Source organism: Myxocyprinus asiaticus, chromosome 17 (assembly GCF_019703515.2).
Source record: "Myxocyprinus asiaticus isolate MX2 ecotype Aquarium Trade chromosome 17, UBuf_Myxa_2, whole genome shotgun sequence".
Classification (NCBI taxonomy): Eukaryota; Metazoa; Chordata; class Actinopteri; order Cypriniformes; family Catostomidae; genus Myxocyprinus; species Myxocyprinus asiaticus.
In genome coordinates, this window is record NC_059360.1 from 24,161,184 (window position 1) to 24,183,071 (window position 21,888).

The 21,888-nt window shown below is 39.0% G+C and overlaps 1 protein-coding gene across 5 annotated transcripts; it reads right to left on the reverse strand.

Annotated features, from left to right (window-relative positions):
• Window positions 1–76: 76 nt before the first annotated feature.
• LOC127455467 (solute carrier family 22 member 6) lies at window positions 77–21,468 on the reverse strand. Of its 5 annotated transcripts, none has more exons than XM_051723394.1 (10): window positions 12,464–12,870; window positions 7,907–8,007; window positions 7,646–7,800; window positions 6,552–6,720; window positions 6,356–6,458; window positions 5,531–5,655; window positions 4,751–4,968; window positions 4,450–4,558; window positions 3,215–3,445; window positions 77–1,690 (listed from the first exon to the last, which is right to left on the reverse strand). In XM_051723394.1, the coding sequence occupies exons 1-10, from the start codon at window positions 12,707–12,709 to the stop codon at window positions 1,597–1,599; spliced, it is 1,551 nt and encodes a 516-aa protein (XP_051579354.1). In that variant the 5' UTR covers window positions 12,710–12,870; the 3' UTR covers window positions 77–1,596. The 5 variants fall into 5 exon arrangements, with proteins under 5 accessions (XP_051579354.1, XP_051579353.1, XP_051579355.1 ...); XM_051723393.1 differs by having other exon boundaries at window positions 7,907–8,010; XM_051723395.1 differs by lacking the exon at window positions 12,464–12,870 and adding an exon at window positions 21,372–21,468 and having other exon boundaries at window positions 6,356–6,720; window positions 7,907–8,010.
• Between the last annotated feature and the right edge of the window lie 420 nt (window positions 21,469–21,888).

The following is a 21,888-nucleotide window of genomic DNA, read 5'->3' on the forward strand; positions in this document are numbered from 1 at the left end:
AAAAAAAAAAATGGTTACTTAAAATGTGAAATCAAAAGAAAAAGTACTAAATACTCATCAAGGCTAATTTATTTGAACTAATTTGAATAATTTTTCCCTTCTCAAAACAATTATTTTGAGCATTTGGGTTTACAGTGAAGAGATATGATTGTCAATTAAACTTCAAAAACATGTTATTTAATGTTGTTCCTTTTGAAAGGCTTTGGGTGATTGGATAAGTTGCTCTCTTTGAGTCCATGCCCCCCCCCCTTTTTTTTTTTTTTTTTTTTTTTTTTTTTTTTTTACATTAGGCCTACATGAAAATAGATGTGAGTGAAGTTAATTGGTAAACTCAAACAGCTAACATAATTACAAATGTGTGATTCAATGGAATCTTAATAAGTTATCGCTTTGTTAAAGTTTTCCAAAGGAAACTGTAAAGACAAATCACAAAATTCAAAAATAATGTTATAATTATCCTTTTGAGAAGCAGCTCAGTTTTTTCCAGTGAAACAGTGTTTACTTCTTTTCTTCCTAATGTTGTAAAATGCAAATCTACAGTACATCGAGCTAGCATTTGTTAAATTCAGAGGTAGCTTCAATTTGTTCACTCTGGAGCTTTAGTTATCATACTTAGAGCCTCACTCTCTTACTTTTTCTTTCTTATCTCCAAACTTCTGGTTCAGCTGCCCAAAGCATATGGGCCTTTCACAGAGGTTGTCTTTTTTTTTTTTTTCAGTGTGTATTAGTGTTGAAAGCCTTTGTTGAGGGCTTTATTGTCATTCTGAACACCCTGGCTAAATCTTCATAATCAAAATCTCATTCCTTTATTAAAATAACCATTACAGTAACTAACTTAACAGCTGAGAAAGCATATCCATAAGTAAAAGTGTTTACGATAACAGAAATATAAAAAATGTACTGTATTATGGCATCTACCATAATACTGTATAAAAATCACTTTATATAAAAATCATTCTCTTTCTCTTAGAATTGCTGATAGATAATATTTCTGTGACAGTTAAAGGGTATCAGGTTAAAAAAGAATCTCCACACATACAAACACTGTAATTTTACTGGAGCATAATGGTTGCACGGCATCCATTTGAGCAGATCAAAACCTGATATCTGTTTCACGGTAAGACTTGCAAGACTTTGCCCCCAGCTGTTTTTGTGAAGATAAAATTTTACTTTGGAGAATTCAAGAGCTTAGCAAAAAATGCTAGGAAATCAATATTACTGTATAAGTGTTTCAGTAAAGCTTAACAAAATATAGGTTATATATTAAAAGCTGATAAAGAAAATACAAAAAATGTGTGCTTTCTTTTGTGCCCAAGTGTACCATGAAATCCTCTGAAAGGAAATTTTGCAGCAGTGAATGACTCCTGTATAACATGAGTTTTTGGCAGATGTTCCAGTAGCATCCCCAGGAGCAAAGTTAATTGGCTATGACATATCTTAAGGCACCATTGTACAGTAGAGTACCCTTAAAAAAGATTCTGTTTTTTTAAGCAAAGACCCTCATTTTTACTTTTTTTAACAAATAAAAAGTCACATGAAAAGAAATAATATGAAAGAAATTCTGATTCTGACCACACAACAGTATACCCTTGCTGACTATGCTGAAAGGGGACTTAACTCCATTTGATTCTTTATGTCCTTCCCCTTGGTAAAAGAATCATCCAGCTCTTGTATAGGCTTTAAGGGCCATCTGATGAAACAAAAGCATGAAATTGATTTTACATGTGGCAATGATTAATTTACAACATGTTCATACATGTAAACCCAACACAAAGACAGACATAATGCTGTAATACATAAAGGGATTAAAGGTTACAGCAGTTCTTACAGTTAGAGTTCAATAAATGCAAGTAACATGATATGGTTCATAGCACAGCAAAAATAAAATAAAAAGCATAACTTTTCCCTACTAAGTCAAAACAGCAGTCAGTCAATACAACTCTATTTAAAGGGATAGTTCACCCAAAAATGAAAATTCTCTCATCATTTACTCACTTTCATGCCATCCCAGATGTGTATGACTTTCTTTCTTCTGCTGAACACAAACAAAAATTTTTAGAAGAATATCTCAGCTCTACAGGTCCTTTCAATACAAATGAATGGTGGCCAGAATGTTCAAGCTCCAAAAATCACATAAAGGCAGCATAAAAGTAATCCATAAGACTCCAGTGGTTTAATATATCATCTGAAATGATGCAATCACTTTGGGTGAGAAACAGATCAATATTTCAATCATTTTTTACTATAAATCTCCACTTTCACTTTTAATTTCACATTCTGAAAGTGAAAGTGGAGATTTAAAGAAAAAAATGACTTAAATATTGATCTGTTTTTAACCGACACCTATCATATCGGTTCAGAAGATATGGATTTAACCACTAGAGTAATATGGATTACTTTTACGCTGCCTTTATGTGTGTTTTGGAGCTTAAAGGGTCTGGTCAACATTCAGTTGCACTGTGTGAACCTACAGAGCATATTCATCTAAAAATCTTAATTTAAGAGCTTAAGAAATTTACACACATCTGGGTTGGCATGAGGGTGAGTAAATGATGAGAGAATTATCATTTTTGGGTTAACTATTTATTAAAATTTTGACCAATTGGATGCAAGAAAATTTTAACATCAAGCCCTACTTTTGTTATATAGATGGGGTGGCATGCTGGTTAAAATAAAATGCTGTCTTGGTATGGCATTTACTCATAAGCTTTACTGATGCAGTGCCGCATACTAGTAACTGTAACAGCAGAAGCTCTGAGTCTGAAATACTGTCCCATTGGCCTCACAGGAATTCAAAATATTTCACATACATAATTATGCTAGTTTCGCCTGATCAGCAATGGCGCTGTAGACGGAAGCTTTTCAGGTCAAAGCTATCGGAATCAGCAGAACTCCAGGGCGATATCAGCTAGCCTTGATTGCTTTTTGAATGTGTTTTTTTGGCATCTGCACACAAATTATGCCTTTTCTGAGAACTAACTTCACTTTTCTTAGCCATTTTTGCAATTACTTTAAACCAACTGGAGTATTGACATTCAATGCAATGACATTCATAGAATTTGTATGTTTCAAAAAAGTGTAGCTTTAGTGTCCAAAAGCTACTTTTGGAGACACTACAGTATATAAGCGTTGTCCATTTGTGGACTGGTGAAGAGAACATTATTATTTTTATAAAATATCTAAATGTAAATGTCTAACTTGTAGAGTATCTCACCGTGCACAGCATAAGAGCTTGAGTCTGGGCTGTCGCTCACAGTCCTGCACTGTGTCTGGTAAAGGGATGCTGCTGGTCTCTGGGAGGAGCAGGCACAGAGCTGCACCAATGATTGGACCACTGCTGTAACAGATCATAGCTGGCAGAGGAATCTCACCTTCAGGGACCACCACTGCATTTATAATACAGGCCACTCGGTAACAAAGGCTAACCAGTCCGACACACTTCTGTCTGCATAAGGGAAAATGGGGAGGAAGAGACATCTATTCAATGTACTGTACATATTTCATGAACAATTAAGATCTTCATGGAAAATAAATTATATATAGCAAATTTGCCCTATTTTATTTATTTATTTTTAATTTTGTCTCACAGTTTACCAGATGCTTTCTTACTGAATTGAAATGCGTTTATTTCAGGGACAGAATTGCCCACAAAAGTGTAAACACTGTGGCTCTGTTTTGCGATCAAAACATTGCTCTGTTTGAGCATCTTGACCAGCCTGACATAGCAACATTGGCTCAACCAACAGCATGAGTTTGGGGTGGGTCTATCTGTTTTGTCCAACCAGTGGAAGACTGGGGATTGTTTGGGAAATAATTTTGAAAACAGTAATTATTTTTGCAATTCTGTTTGTTGAGTGGCACTATAGTGGCAGTTAAAGTCATTAACCCTCTGTTTTATAAATTCTGTCAATCATTTATTACTCATAGCATGCAGCCCCCTCAGGTTACATATTATTTTCTTAAACAGTTGTGCAACATCTCATCTGAACACATCAGTGTAGGTGTGAGAAACGTGCTTATCTCTTACTACCTAGGTCCTTACTGTGGTTTGATTATATATCCATTACTGCCACTGTCACATTACACACAATATTATGTAACTGGGAGAAGAACTTTTTCTCACACTGTGGATCAACGAACAGTGCATACATTTGAATCAAGCTTTTGACCTCTGGACGTGTGATATAAAGAATACTCTTACTGATCAGTGCATACTTAAACACTTTATATGAATATATACAATTTCAATAAAAAGTGAGGAGAGCTGTGATATGCATATTTAGATACTTATTGGAATGTAAAGTATTAAAAGTCTCCTTGTTTACACAAACAAACTAAAATGCTTTCTTGCAAAGAATTATATGTACAGAAAACATGAACATGGATAACTCTAAGGGGGATTTTGAACTTGGAGACCAATTACCTAAGAACTGTTTTATCAGTGTGTACCTTATTACTGTTGGGAACAGCTCAATTCCATAGAGCAGAGAGACGCAGGTTGTAGACTGCATACACAGCTTGCCCATCAGTGCCAGCGTCATTACAAGGACAGGCATGTCTGGTCAGAAAGAGAGAATTGCAAACAATTTAAATCTTTGCAGTTGGTTGTAAGGATATCTGTTATATTGTGATTTACTTAGTTATCATAAACCTATGGCATCTACACTGATCAAAATCATGATTTATGACATTTGATCGTCATCTACAGACTCATGCTCATGTATCAGATTTCAGTGACTGTGTCCCTCACCACAGAACTTGGAGACGAGGAGGGAGAGCATACAGGAAATGCCACTGAGGAACAGAGATCCCATGCTGAAAGGCCTGCGGCCCCATCGCTTCAGCAGAAATGGAAGCAGCAAAGAGGGAGACTCTGATAGTCCAGAGAAAAACTGTGCCAAATAGATATTTACTCCGAAACTTCCAACGCTAAAGCAGATCCCATAATAAGTGAGAGCTGAAGCAAAACTGTGAAAAAGAACATTAAATTTACATTAGAATAATCTATTAGACAGGTTCATATATAGTATGCAGCAGCTACTGCACAAGAACAGAAGGATTGTGTGGATAAAAAGAAGACATTTCTATAATAATCAATGATTATATAGATCTATGATATATCTATAAAATCTATTTCCATTAGTTGCAGAGAAAGAAGTTTATAGTCTTCAACTTGAGGACTGTCAGACTTGTCAGTGGGGTTTTTATGTAACAGCCCCTCAGTGCAAAGTTACATCACTCAGACATGCTACAGTATCTACTGAAAGACTGAGCTTTGAATAACAACTCATGTAAGACATTCCTCAGTGTGGAAGGTCACGTCCCTCTTTGCCTCATATTTAAAATTCCTCTAAATCTATGCACACATGTGTTAAACAGGGCATACATGTATTATTTTGAAAATGCAGCATAAATATTAACTACATTAACAAGTTTACTTACAAGACAAGTGAGAATGATCCATATAATGGAAATACTACTGCAGAAACACTAATACAGAAATTGCATTACCACAGATAAACATCCCTACCCAATGTAACTCATGACAAACAGACGCAGCAGTATGGTAGGTGAGGTAAAGTTGGTGAAATCGGACTCTGTTCCAGTGTAGATCTTCTCTGATTTGGGATTCTCATTGTCCATTGAGTCCAAAAGCTGTCAATAAAAAGTATTGGGTAATTCTGAAAGGAATATACAAGTTAAGCTCAATCAACAGCATTTGTGGCATAATGTTGATTATCACAAAAATTATTTCAACTTGTCCCTCCTTTTCTTTAAAAGAAGCAAAAATCGAGGTTACAGTGAGGCACTGTAATGGAAGTGAATGGAGGCAATATTTGGAGGGTTTAAAGGCAGAAATGTGAAGCTTATAATTTTATAAAAGCACTTCTGTTAAAACTCATGTATTATTTGAACTGTAAAGTTGTTTAAATCATCATTTTTACAGTCGTTTTAGGGTTTGTTGACATTGTCATGGCATTGAAGTTGTAAAATTCACTATATTGTAACTTTACACAGAAAAGGTTAATAAGCTATTTTATCACACTAAAATCAAGTTAACATGCATATTGTTTATTTCTTGTGACCATACTTTTGAAATAGTGAGTATTTTAACGTTTATGGATTGGTCCCATTGACTTCTACAGTATTTTAAGTGCCTTATTGGAACCCAGATTTGTGCTTTTTTTTAAGAAAAAGAGGTGCAAGTCAAAATGTATTTTTGTGGTAATCAATATTATGTATTGTATTGAACCCAGAATATTCCTTTAAGTTAGAATTAATGTACTTGTAGTGTATGTCAGAACACTTTCTACAAAAGTTTTTAGCAATTCTAATGTATCACTCTGTGCCTTACTATATCCAGGTAGTGCTTGTCCTCAGGACTTCGGTTTTTATACCCCACTAGAGTTTGCATCCTCTTATTTAACAGTAGCCATCTAGGAGATTCTGGAAGAAAGCTAACAATTGCAAATAAAAAAATAAAAAAATCACTTTTTCCAATTATGTAACATACTTTATGATGTATTGAAATTTGTGTTAGTTCTACTAACAAATAAAGAGGTAGAAAGAGAATCTGAGGGATGCCCAGCGCCAGATGAAACTGCATCCAGCCATTGGTCAAATAAGCAACACTGGCCAGTCCCATCATTCCCAGACTGAAGATGAAAGAGAGCAGGGTGGGTGGCCAGATACGGTACTTTGGCAGGCTCCATTCAACCCCTGGGAAGCCAGAAAACCATCTAAATTAGGCCTCTTAAAGGTATAGTTCAACCAAAATGAAAATTATCTCCTAATTGACTTACCCTCATGCCATCTAAGATGTGTATGACTTTCTTTCTTCTACTGAACACAAACAAAGATTTTAAGAAGAATATTTCAGCTCTGTATGTCCATACAATCCAAGTGAAGGGTGACCAGACATTTCAAGCTCCAAATATCACATAAAGGTAGCATAAAAAATAATCCATACGACTTCAGTGGTTTAATATACTGTATGTCTTCTGAAGTGATGCAATCACTTTGGGTGAGATTGAGAAACAAATCAATATTTCAACGCTTTTTTACTATAAATCTCTACTTTCACTTTCAGAATGTGAAAGTGAAAAGTGGAGATTTATGGTAAAAAAAAATTTTTAAAAAGACTTAAATATTTATTTGTTTCTCACCCTCACCTATTATATCGCTTATGAAGAAAGATTTATCCACTGGAGTCATATGGATTACTTTTATGCTGCCTTTGTGTGATTTTTGGAGCTTGAAAGGCCTGGTGAAATCACCATTCACTTGCATTGTATGGACCTACAGAGCTAAAATATTCTTCTAAAAATCTTTTTTTGTGATCAGCAGAAGAAAGAAAGTCACACATCTGGGATGGCATGAGGTTGAGTAAATGATGAGAAAATTTACATTTGGTGAACTATCCCTTTAAATATCATTGTGTCAAGTTGGAAATCTACCTTTCTCACCTGAACCAGATAGTCTTAGAGTTCACATAAGAAACAGGCATGTGATATTGACCATCCCTGTTCTAGATTAATCTTGATTTTTACATAAATTATTAACTGAGAAAACAGAAATGCTGCCTCTAATGGGTTTATTGGTTGTCCTGCCAATAAAACAGGGTGACACATGTTGATAACTGTACCTAAACTATAGGTGCAGATGTGAATGGCACAACAGGCTACACCACTGATGCAGCGGGCAGTCAGGTACATAGGCACATATGGCAGAAATGCCACTATCAGAGTAGTGACTGCGTGGACCACTGAGCAGCATATGAGGAGGGATCTCTTTCCATACCTAAGTGGAAGAAGAGAATGCATTTTTTTGTGATTAGGCCTGTTGTAACTATAAGTTTTGGTCATAAGGAGCCTGACACCTAAATTAGAAATGGGAAAATACCAACTTGTCAGATAGAGTGCCACCGAATAAGGAACCGATAAGTAACCCCGTCATGTATGATGCTTGCCCATGTGGAAACTGGTTTTCTTCTTGACACGTGGGACCCTGCTGCAAAACAGAGACAGTGTAAGGGGCTGCTCATAACGAATGCGTACTTGTGCTAAATAAAGCTAGACTCAGCGTAACAATCTTACCAGGACGCAGGAAAGCGATACATGTTTTTAAAGCTTCAAGTGCTTTTAACTTGTCACTACATCTTAAAGGTGCACTCAGTATTTTTTTCCTCATTAAAAAAGTTTTACTTCTAAAGAAATGAATTGCAATTTTGAAACTTGTCTTAAATCATGACCACTCACATGAAGACTTCTGTGCTGAAATGTGCTGATGGGCTGCCGGCACGCTGCACGAGTCTGTTTGTTTGTAGCTTGCTATCCTGCTTAAAATTGTTTATTCCTCTACGTTCATCGTTTTATCCTTTGCCATTTTACCACGTGCTTCATTTTTTTCCCCGATTTCTACCATTTTCTTTTCTTTTTTCTTTTCTTTTTTCCGCTAATCTAAATTTCACACTTCGACTGCGTGCATTCGTTTTCTCCTCTGTGTTTTACACAGATTGTTACATCAATCTCAAACATCTGCTGATCAGGAACCTCCGCAGCAACAGCAAACAACTGCGTGAGGGATTCACATCGATCTCAAACCCTCGCCCCTCAAGAACAACCATAATAACAACAGCATCAAACAATTGCGGTAAGTCATGGCATCCGCTCATGTTATTGCTTCATGCATTGCATGCCACATGTTTACTATAGCTTCTTCCATCAGCAGTGAGAGATTTAAATGTGATAAATGTTAGGAATTAGTCAGGCTGACAGAGAAGGTTAATGAGTTAGAGACATGCATCCAAACGCTAGTGGAGGTCAGTAAGAAAGAGAAGCCGGTAGATACTGTTTCGGATGCGGGTAGAACAGCGAGCAACACACACACTTTGGATCCGGCTGTAAAGCCCCTGCAGCAGGGCGTTTGGGTGACGTCTCGGCGGCATACTCGCTCAGCAAAGCGACACCACTTTCCCGTTCCTGTTAAGGTTTCCAATAAATTCTCCCCACTTAGTGATGCACCCACTGAGAATCATGTTGAGTTATAGGAAATTCTATTGTAAGGAATGTGGAAACAGAGACTCCAGCCACTATTGTTAAATCAATTTTGGGGACTCGGGCATCTGACATCAGATCAAATTTACAAGTGCTGGCTAATGCTAAATGTAGATTTTCTAAAAATTTTATTCATGTCAGCACTAACGATGTCTGGCTTCATCAGTTGGAGATCACTAAAGATAATGTTAAAGAGGTGTGTGAACTTGCAGAAACTATGTCAGACACTGTAATATGCTCTGGCCCCCTCCCTGCTCGTCGTGGTGACAAGGTTTATAGTAGATTAGTGTCACTGAATGGCTTGATGTCTGAGTGGTGTCCGGAGAATAGCATAGGATTTATAGACAATTGGAAGAGTTTTTGGGGAAGACCTGACCTGCTAAAGAGAGATGGACTCTATCCCTCCAGGGGATATATTCCGTCGCAGCACAATAGTAATGACTTCATGAATTTACTGATAAAATTTAAATCATCAGAAATTAAATTGGAATTATGCAATCGTCTGTCACAGTACCTCAGGAAACAGCGTCTCATAATTTTCCTCACGAGCAATCCTTTGCTGTCATATGTCATGAAGAGCTAACTAAATTAATCGAAACATCAAATGTCACAACGTGTATGTTAGATGTATTACTAACTAAGCTCTTAAAAGAGATATTCCCTTTAATCTCAGAACTTCTTAATATTATTAACTCCTCGCTATCCTTAGGACATGTCCCAAGAAACTTTAAAATAGCAGTTATCAAACTGCTTATAAGAAGCCACAGCTTGATCCTGGAGAATTGGCTAATTATAGAGCGATTTCAAATCTCCCGTTTATGTTGAAAATACCAGAAAAGGTAGTGTCCTCCCAACTATGTTCATTTCTACAGAGAAATGAAATATATGAACAATTTCAGTCAGGATTTAGGCCCCATCACCGTACAGAGACTGCACTTATCAGAGTTACAAATGACTTGCTCTAATCATCTAATCGCGGCTGCATTTCTCTTCAAGTGCTTTTAGATCTTAGTGCTGCCTTCAACACCATAGATGACGACATTCTCTTGAGAATAGGTTTGAGAATTATGTTGGCATTTGTGGGCTTGCATTAGCATGGTTTAGGTCCTATTTAGCAGATCGCTACCACTATGTCTGAGGAATTGTCAAATAAAAAAATTTTAAGTATGGAGTGCCACAGGGATCAGTTTTAGGGTCTCTGCTTTTCTCCTTATATACGCTTCCCCTGAGAGATATTATCAGGAATCATGAAATAAGTTTCCACTGTTATGCCGATGATACCTAACGAAATTTCACAATTATCCAAATTAGCAGTGTATCAATGAAATCAAAGATTGGATGGCCAGAAATTTCCTTCTACTCAATTCCAACAAAACAGAGGTACTAATAATTGGACCAAAAACCTCTAAAAATAAGCAGCTAAAATATAATTTGACTCTTGATGGATGTACTGTTACGTCGTCTTCTACAGCGAAGAACTTGGGTGTTATATTTGATACCAATCTGTCCTTTGAAAATCTAATTTCCAATGTTTGTAGAACAGCATTCTTCCACCTCAGAAATATCGCTAAGTTACGACACATGCTCTCTGTTGCTGATGCCGAAAAACTAATGAATGCCTTCATGACCTCAAGACTAGATTATTGTAATGCATTACTGGGAGGATGTCCAGCAAGTTCAATAAATAAACTTCAATTGGTTAAAAATGCAGCAGCCAGAGTGCTGACTAGAACCAAGAAATATGATCATATTAGCCCCATTTTATCATCGTTACATTGCCTACCTGTTAAATTTCATATTAATTTTGTTAATGTACAAAGCTTTGAATGGTCTAGCTTCACAGTACTTAAGTGACCTACTACCACGCTATATTCCAACATATCCCGAGGATACCAGAGCTGGCCAGATCCAGCTTCGTTCCTGCTTGGTGTCAGACTCCACTGCTATGTGTCTCTGAGTGATGATGACTAAATGCAGCCGGTGCCAGCCAGACATCACTTCAGTCCATTACGATGGACTTCAGGGGATGAACTGATGCCAACTCCAACCATAAGACATGGGATACTTCATATGCCACTGCCTGAACCTTGGATTGTGGATAGACCTCAGCGAAATGATCTGCTGGTTGAACTGCGATGCACCTCACTGATCTCTGCCTGCATCACCTTGGTCTAATGATGGACTACACTCTTAAAATGGAATACATAGACTATCAATTAAATGCCAACAAAAGCCTTCATCAGCCAACTAACAATGGACAATGCATGTGAACTTCTGTAGTTAATCCAGGATGAACTTCAAAGCCATTAGTCATTAATCTTAGTTCATACAAAATATTTATTTAAACACTGGCCATTAACACTTACTTAGTTTACTAATCTTAAACCATGACTTGCACTGCACATAAATAACTAATATTGGCATTATATTCATGCTGGTTAGCTAGAGAACTGGCCCCCACAGTGAGCCTGGTTTCTCCCAAGGTTATTTTTCTCCATTAACCAACATCTTGTGGAGTTTTGTGTTCCTTGCCACAGTCGCCTTCAGCTTGCTCACAGGGGTTCTAAACACAATTATTATTTAATTATTTAATTTGTATACATAATTTACAATCATATATAATCAAACTACACAATGATCACTCTAAGACTTTATAGATATTAGATTCATTTTCTGTTAATGCCTTATTTTATTTTATTTTTAAAGCTGCTTTGAAACTGTGTGTGTTGTGAAAAGTGCTATACAAATAAAAATGACTTGACTTCAGTCATATCAGTAACCTGTAAACTGTTTTATTCTACTTGGAGAGGGTCCCCTCATGGGGGCTGCCATGTTAGGATCACTTGACAAGCCGAATACTACTCGCTTAATCTCAGTATAAGCCCTGTTATTAGACACTTTCACTCAGTGATTTAATTAATCCTGGCTGGCTGTGAATAGTGAATTTCTACAATGGCATCTGTAACTGAGAACTATTGAGTTTGAATGACGCATCAGTGTAAGTCCAAGACAATATGAACAAAAACTTACTGAGTGAACCTTTAAAATATCGTCAAATGTTTTGTGAGGTAGCCTAAAAATGTTTGCTTCATGTGGTAACATAGTCTAAAGTAGCTGGTTTTATTTTCAATTCAAAAATGTTATTTTATCTGACTAAATTTACCAGACAAAAGTTACAACAACAAAAGTAATTTTTACTAGTTTGATCAAGTAGAAATAGACCATTGAGGTGACAATTGCAGGTTACTACTTTTCAGTGCATGTTTACAAAGAAAAACTATTTAAAAACAGCGCAGACGGCCGCACAAACGCGTTCGGTGTGAACGGCTCCACGTATAATACATGTGCCGCGCTTTAAATATAGTGTGCATGCTTAAATGCAATCACAATTGTAACTCAATACTCACACTGTCGGGGTCACTGTAATTGTCCGTCCACCTTGTTGTGAATGTGATGCTGGAAAGGTTAGTGTCCGAAACACTGTGGTTTAAAGACTTGCTCTTTACATCCTCGCCACAATACTTCACGTTTAGCGTAAACACGTCGACGAAAAACGTAAAGGCAGTGAAAAAGATAGGCAAACTAATGATCAAATAAACTTGCTTTTGTAGTGGACCGATAAACAAACAACAAGCGCCTTCCGTCGTCTTCATTTCGCCGGCAAACGTCTTCGTGAAAAAGAAGAGCTGTATCCCTAAATATAATGGTAGAAGGACGAGTACTGATCGTAACCTACTCTAGATTCAGTGTCAGCGTGGAAATGTACTTATCATCCTGAATGTACTGTAGACTTCTGAAGACGTTTGCTCTCCAACCTGAGTCTTTCTCATTATGTAAATATAATTGTTGTTGGTTTGGACTTTCCCTTTGGTTAATAAGGTACAGTAGCGACTGGTGACAGTTTACATTAGTGTTACAGTGTAATTACATAAGAAACTACTGTGTCAAAAATTAAAATTAACAACGTGTACCTAAAAAGCAACTATTTTGTAAAGTTGCCTGTAAATACATTTTGGTAGGAGGCTATCACTTAATCAACATTCATACGTACATTTATTTCTATATCAATAATTGTAAGTTTTACTACTAGACTAACCATAGGGGCAACATAAACGGTTAAAATAATCTCGTGACACGTGCATCGAGCAGGTACAGTGTTTGTTTCTATCTGTTAACAAGTGTCTTTTCCTTCATTTATAGGCTTTCTTGTAGGTTAGGTAACATTTGCTGGTTCAGTATGCAAATCAGCTTTTCTTTCTTGTAAACTATTGGCCATTCCAAATATACTTCGATGTTTTTTTTAAAAATGTCATTCGTGGAAATGTAATCTGATCAAATATAAATATAGAATCACACGAGAGGAACGGGATCATCCAGCAATATATAGGCTAGTTGTTCAGAGGTTCTGCTCACTGACAGAAGAGCTCAAAGCTCCTCAGACAGCATTTTGGAAAGTCTGAAATAAAACCAAATGCATGCTAGTTTGTAAAAAAAAAAAAAAAAAAAAAAAAAAAAAAAACAACTTGAACATGGGGATTGTAAACATATCTTATGAGCTGTTGCTTTTAAGTTTTAAGCCTTAAAACATTTTGTGCCAATGGCAAATTATGTTCTTTGTTTTGATTTACTTGATTTAAGGCTTATGTTCACCTTTTCTGATTCCAATAGGCTATAAATCTTGTTGATTAAAAATAAGATGTTAATTATTTTAAATCTTTAGGTAAATTGTTTTGCAGTAGTAGGACTTTGAGTATTATCCACTGATGAATCTCTTAAAGGTCAACCACAAATCCAGCATATATTTACATGAATAAACAATTAAACTGGTATGAAGCAATGCCTCTTCCTTTACCTGTAAATGAGTGGGTACATGCTTGATGCATGTTCAATGTTACTGATGGACTTGTTGCTCATAAAGGAGATGTCCAGTTTTTCTTGTAGTTTAGGATGCAGACTATACCTAAAATACCATTTCAGTTAAAGCACACAAGTAACATACTGTAAATTACATATCAAACAAATTTTTATTTGGTCTCATTTACATCTCAACAATTCATAGTCCTTTAAGAAAGAAAAAAATCAAGCAATTTCAAGAACTGGGTACCTGAGGCGTCATGCCCATTCAGAATGAGGGGGAACGTGCCCCCTTAGATTTTTGAGCCAACAAGATGTTGATTATTTTTGATTATTTGACATTTCAAAAATGTATTTGTACCTTCAATAATTAAATTAAATGTTTATTGCATATAAAAAAGAATGTCTGTGGCAGAAATCTTTATTCACATATCTACATTTTGTCAGTCTGATCGAGTCACATGTTACGCTGTAGGTGGTGTCCCGTCCCTTGGAGATCGTGCTCATGGGATAGGTTGAGCACAAAGAAAAAGCGCGGTGTTATTGTAATAAAAATGAATTGCATCAACTACAGTGCAGTTAACGTTTGCCAACTACTGTATGTCTGATCTCTGTGGAAGTCAATCAGTTTTTTTTAATAGTCTAATATAGACTCACTAAGCACTTTATTAGTAACACCTGTACACCTACATATTCATGCGATGATCTAATCAGCAAATCGTGTGGCAGCAGTGAAATGCATAAATTCACGCATATACGGGTCAGGAGCTTCAGTTAATGGTCCATCAACCATCAGAATCTGTAAAAATGTGATCTCAGTGATTTCAAATGTGGCATGATTGTTGGTACCAGACGGGCTGTTTTGAGTATTTCTATAACTGCTGATCTCTTGGGATTTTCACACACAACAGTCTCTAGAATTTACTTTAAATGGTGCCAAAAACAAAAAACATCCAGTGAACGGCAGTTCTGTGGACGGAAATGCCTTGTTGATGAGACAGGTCAACGGAGGATGGCCAGACAGGTTCGAGCTAACAGAAAGGCTACAGTAACTCAGATAACTGTAAACCCTGTAAACTAAAGGCTACAGTAAACTAAAGGCTACAGTAACTCAGATAACTGTAAACCCTTCTACTCCCCCCGTGAGTTTGTCTCATTCATACCGGTCGGTGTTTACATTCCACCGCAGGCCAACGTGCATGATGCACAGTGCGTGCTCGCAGACCAGATACTGTGTGTGAAGCGGACAAATCCGGACTCCTTAGTTACTGTCCTCGGCGACTTTAACAAAGGTAATCTCACTCATGAACTCCCCAAATACAGACAGTTTATTAAATGCCCGACCAGAGAGGAGAACATTCTGGATCACTGTTACACTACAGTAAGCAGTGCCTATCACGCTGTCCCCCGCGCTGCACTGGGTCACGTCATGGTTCACCTGATTCCTGCATACAGGCAGAAATTAAAACTATCTAAACCTGTTGTGAGGACATCAAAACAGTGGACCAATGGGGCTGTGGAGGATCTGCAGGCATGCTTGGATTGTATTGATTGGGATGTATTCAGGACTGCTACCAACAGTCTGGATGAGTACACAGAGGCTGTGACATCATACATCAGCTTCTGTGAGGACAGCTGTGTACCATCACGCACCAGGGTGAGTTACAACAATGACAAACCCTGGTTCACAGCCAAACTCAGACAGCTAAGGTTAGAGAAAGAAGAAGCGTTTAGGTGTGGGGACAGAGACAGGTTCAGAAAGTCAAAGTACAGGTTTAGTGAAGTGGTGAGTGATGCCAAACAGCTGTGCTCTGAGAAACTACAACAGCAGTTCTCAGCCAACGACTCTTCTGTCTGGAAAGGGCTCAGACAGATCACAAACTAAAAGCACTCCACTCCACTAATGACTTGCGCTTGGCCAACAGTCTGAATAAGTTTTACTGTCGCTTTGAAAGACAATGGGACATTCCTGACACCATCCCCCGTGACACCATCGATCAGCTCCAGCCCACCCAGCTCCAGCCCTGCTCCACCTCCCCCATCACAGCAGGGGCATGGTCCTCTCCACAGCTCCTTACCTCAGAGGCCCCCTTCTCCTCCACCACAATGATGACTCTCTTCATCATGGAGAGAGACGTAAGCAGACTATTCAAGAGTCAGAACCCCCGCAAAGCAGTCGGGCCAGACTCTGTCTCTCCATCCACCTTAAAGCACTGTGCTGATCAGCTGTCTCCGGTGTTCAAAGACATCTTTAACACCTCACTGGCGACATGCCATGTGCCAGCCTGCTTCAAGACCTCCACCATCATCCCCGTCCCCACAAAAACAAGGACCACAGGACTTAATGACTTCAGACCTGTCACCCTGACCACTGTGGTAATGAAGTCATTTGAGTGCCTTGTGCTGTCCCACCTCAAAGCCATCACTGATCCTCTCGTGGACCCCCTGCAGTTCGCCTACAGAGCTAACAGGTCAGTAGATGATGCAGTTAACATGGCCCTCCACTTCATCCTCCAGCACCTGGACTCCTCAGGAATTTATGCCAGGACCTTGTTTGTGGATTTTAGCTCCGCCTTCAATACCATCATCCTGGCTCTGCTGCAGGATAAGCTCTCCCAGCTGAGTGTGCCTGACTCCACATGCAGGTGGATCATAGACTTCCTGACTGATTGGAGGCAGCACATGAGGCTGAAAAAACATGTCTCTGACTCCCAGACCATCAGCACTGGTTCCCTTCAAGACTGTGTTCTTTCCCCTCTACTTTTCTCCCTGTACACTAACAGCTGTACCTCCAGTCACCAGTCTGTCAAGCTCCTGAAGTTTGCGGAAAACGCCACCCTCATTGGGCTCATCTCTGGTGGGGATGAGTCCACCTACAGGTGGGAAATTGATCATCTGGTGACCTGGTGCAGTCAGAACAACTTGGAGCTCAATGCTGTGAAGACAGTGGAGATGGTTGTAGAGTTCAGGAAGAACCCAGGCCCACCCACCCCATCATCCTGTGTGACTCTCTAGTTGGCACTGTGGAGTCATTCTGCTTCCTGGGAACCATCATCTCCCAGGACCGCAAGTTGGAGCAGAACATGAGCTCTCTACTTAAAAAAGCACAGCAGAGGATGTACTTCCTGCGGCAGCTGAAGAAGTTCAACCTGCCGAAGACAATGATGGTGCACTTCTACACCTCCATCATTGAGTCCATCCTCACCTCCTCCATCACCATCTGGTATGCTGCTGCCACTGCCAAGGACAAAAGCAGACTGCAGCATGTCATTCATTCTGCTGTGAAGGTGATTGGCTGCAATCTGCCGTCTCTCCAGGACCTGTATGCCTCCAGGACCCTGAGGCGGGCAGAAAAGATTGTGGCCGACCCCTCCCACCCTGGACACAATCTCTTTGAGACACTCCCCTCCGGCAGGAGGCTACGGTCCATCAGGACCAAAACCTCACGCCACAGGAACAGTTTGTTCCCGTCTGCAGCTGGCCTTATAAACAAGGCCTAGGACCCCCTGACACTGTCTCTTATCCCACCTCCATTGACATTACACGTTACATTAACATAGTTTCCACATCTGTCTTGTGTCAACTATATTCTGCACATATTTTGCACATCCCTACACAACTGCACATATTTTGCACAATTGTACAGCTCCTTAATTAAAATCAGTAATTTTACTTTTCTATATATATTGTTAAATATAGTTTATTATTTATTGTTATTGTATGCATCAAACACCAAGGCAAATTCATTGTATGTGAAAACTTACTTGGCAATAAAGTCAGTTCTGATTCTGATTCTGGTAACCTCGCTGTACAATTGTAGTGAGCACAATAGCTTCTTAGAATGCAAAACACAACTAAACTTGATGCCGGATTCACACATACTCTGTGAGCGGGGCGTGAGAGAGGCGTGAGCAACGCGTCGTGTTTGGGCTTTCACATTGCCGTGTCTCTTTTCTAGGTTCCTACGGCAATGGCAGGCAGTCACTTGCACTTGTTTTTCAGTGTTCTTGGTCGTGATTGGTTAATATATTAAAGTCCCTGTCAAGGCAAGTCAGTCCACTCTGCGGTCATATTTGGAACACTGTCGGGCAGGCTGGGTAGCTATTTTCATTGTGAACAAATGGCATAAAAGTACAGTTCCTATTTGAATGGGGAAAGACTGAAATTTCCAAAACAGTTGGTCATGATAAAAGGTGGGCCATGTGAAATTCCTGGTGGAATACACCCCATACACTCCAACTACTACCTACCTACCTACCTCCCTCTCTCCCTCCTTAAACTTAACTTTCAAACTTTAAGCTTTAAAAAATTTTGGCCAGGCTTTCTCAAGCCAACATGATGTAATTTAGTTTTTTTTTTTTTTTTTTTCTGTTTTTAATATATTTTATTGTCCTATATAACAGATTTTGTAACAATTTAGTAACTGTAGATTTTATCACAACAGGTGCAGGTCCGAGTCTGTGCATCCAACTATTGATATCACTACTATAATATTTACAACACTAGCTTTCTGCCTGTTTTAGAAAATTCGGTCACAAACTCATCCATGTCCAGTTCACGTGTTATTGATTTTTCATGAACTAAAAGTACAAGATTTTTTTCCTCTCGTGAAGCATTGTGCGGCGAAACGGTGTAAACATTCTTGCCAGACTGGAGAATGAGCTCTCACATGAAGCAGTAGAAACGCCCATGACCAGGGCAGACATATGCAGTTTATGAAGACCTGGAAATGCATCTTTGTATTCCTGCAAGAGTTTGCAAACAGCCAAACAGTTACCTGCAGTACTTCAGCTGCACTGCTCAAATCAACATGGTGAGACTGTAGGATGGCATTGCCTGGTTTCAAAATGGCAAGAAGATGAATCAGAAATTTGCCAACTTCAAAAAAATGGTGTCACTTCAGCTGAGAAAGAAGCCCAGAGGCTTCTTTTGTAAGGTCAACAGAGGCATTGTCATCATCGGAAACCTTGGAAAGAATGTCAAGAATGACTACTTCGTTCTCCATAACACATTTGGTAACTTCAAAATGACTTGTCCAGTGGATTTTTAACAACCTCTTGAGATATGGGCTGTCTGTCTCTGACAGACAAAATTATGCCTGAAAAAAGAGTACAGGGAGCCTGACAAGTCAAAGAATCTTTTGGCACAAGGTTCACTTTGAATTGCATGTATGACGGAGAGGTGAAGCTGGTGGTTATAGCAGTGGATGTAGGGGATGTGCCTGCCCAGCCCTTTTTGCAATAAAGCTTGAACACTGCCTTGCACCCCACTCATCACTGATGCTCCATCATAACACTGACTCAAAATATTGTCAGAACTGAATCCTGTATGAGACAAGTGTCTTAATATTTCGGTGGTGATATAATCTGCATCAAGCTGCTGTAGTTCTAACAAGCCAATGAGATGTTCCTCTGGCACACCATTGCACACAAAGCGGATTACAACAGACAAATTTTCAATGTTGCACCGATCTCTTGTGCCATCACTTTTTAAATAGAATGCAGCTGAATCAGCAGTGTCATATTTCTGTTTTATTTTTTTCAGAACCATGGATGCCAAAATTTCAATCACTTCATTCAGGATGGTTTTGGAAGTGTACTTTGCATTTTCTGGGATATTTGACGTAATGTCAGTGAGGTATTTATCTTTTTCCAATGTGTATTTAAACAGCTTGGCAAAAAACCTCGCAGCTATGCAACCCTCCTCATTGTCAAATGTTTCCCGATCTCCACGTAGTGGAAGCACATTGACTGCTAAAAATTTCACCACACATGCCACGCTTTTTATGTTCGATTCTTTTCTATCTGTTGGGGGCTGAGTAAACATGCTATGGTCTCCCTTGACACCTGTTGGCGGCGAAATGCTGCCCACGCAGTTGAGGCTTGTAAATGAGCCTGGCTACAAGCATGTTTTTGAAGACCGCGGTCGCGTTCTAATGCTGCTTTCCAGTTTCTAAAACCTGAGTATCCTTTTCAGAGAAGCAACACCAAAAACTCGACATGAAAAACAAAAGCATGCGTCATGCTCTACAGAATATTCAAGCCACGGTCGTGACTGATACCAAGCAGCCGAAAAACATCTCTCCCTCCCTCCGAGAAGAGTTTGGGGGTATGATTTCAGATCCGGCTAATGAGGATCTGCCTTGTTTAAATCATCTGGGACAGAATTGCTGCATTTTTGTGTAGGTGTAATAGTGTTTTTGACACCATCCTAAGATGCCGTTTAACTTCTCCAACCTCGTTGCCGCAAATGGAAGAGGTGGTAGTTACGTCCTGGTGAGCAAATGTGCTTTTCTTTTGTCCTTTCAGAATAAGAAATCTGTGCATGTTGTTCTTTGTTTAATGTACAAGTGTTTAGTAATATGTTCACTGACTGTTAAAACGACAGTATTGTTATTAATATTGCTTTGTCATTCAGCACGTTTGTTAATGGCAAAGGTAGCGAGGTGAATGAGGCTAAGGCTAGACAGCCTACACTTAAAAAAAAAAGAAAAGAAAAGAAAAAAAATAATCTGGAGCTGAATTGAACATCGCACCAATTTTGTGATTGGTTGTTATGGGGGGTGGGGCCAGGGTGGGCCAAGCTCCTGATTGGGTGGGCCAGGCCCACTCGTGGAACCGGGCCTGATTTAAAGTCAGCAGTAAAATCTGACAACAACAGTATCATAAACTGTGCTGATGTACCTCAGATTATGCTAAAATCAGATTACGTTTTTTTAACTGTAAGGCCGGTGTTACAATTTCTCCCATTTATTTTAATACCATTCTCTTCTAAACTGTCTCTGCATATATACAACACGGGCTTTATTTAGTTATTTTGTGTTTGCATGCATGCAGACCAATAAATTGTAGTGTATAGTAGGTTCGGTTTAAAAAAAAAAATAAATATATATATATATATATATATATATATATATATATATGTGTGTGTGTGTGTGTGTGTGTGTGTATTTTAAAATCTCCTGATTTCTAAAATCCCAGAGTCACTGAGTCCAGCGTGAGCCTTGCCGCAAAAAATAGACTCAGCGCTGAAACTATCAGCTCATTGCCGCATCTGGGACGCTTCACCTCGTGACTGACGCTTGCAATGTGAAGGGTCTAATCTGTTAACATGGGCGCCAAAACGAAAACGCGCTGCTCACTCCCAGCTCACGGAGGATATGTGAAACCTGTGTGAGGTGGATGGGCTTCAACTAGAGGTCTGCACGGGCTTAAAATGAAACCCGACCCGTAACTGAGACCGTGTGGCCCGACCCTACCCGGCCCAAAAAATACCATCAGATTTTAAGCCCGAACCCAACCCCGAAATCGCTTACTATATAATTTTTTCTCCTAGCAAGTACTGTTGCAATAGGCTGTATTTTATGTAGGCAACATTCATAACAGTATTGAAACAGCAAACATACAATTTTAACAAGGCAAAGCAGCCCCTCAGTACACTAGAGCAGAAGCATTGACTTACCGTTTATTTGCTGAAACTTCACCTGGTGCAGAACAATCTGGAATAAAATGAAACAATGCAACAGTCCCCTCTATGCAGCCTGAACTTGTTCAGATTGTTGAATCTTTGTGACAACTGCACTAAAAACAATCTAGACGCAGCGTAATAATAAAACAGAGCGCAGGTGTCTCAACATGCATTTCTGACAATTTGAAGTCCTTTTTAACTTGACATGGTGTTTAAAATGTGCCGGTCCTGCGCGAGACGCTGAATAAAAAGCGAGACGTGGTGCAAATGTCCAAGACATTCTTCCAGCAAGTGTTTACATAGGAAAACAATGGGAAAACAGAAGGCGCGCAAAAACACATTCGGTGTGAACGGCCCCTAACTCGTCCATTTGCGTGTCTGTAAGTGAGAGCGCGTGCGCGAAACAAGTTCGGTAAGCCTGTGTATGTTTTCATTAATTACAAACCCGACCCGGACCATAAGTCCTACTTGAAAAACTGCCCCGAACCCGGCCCGAAACCCGTCGGGCCCG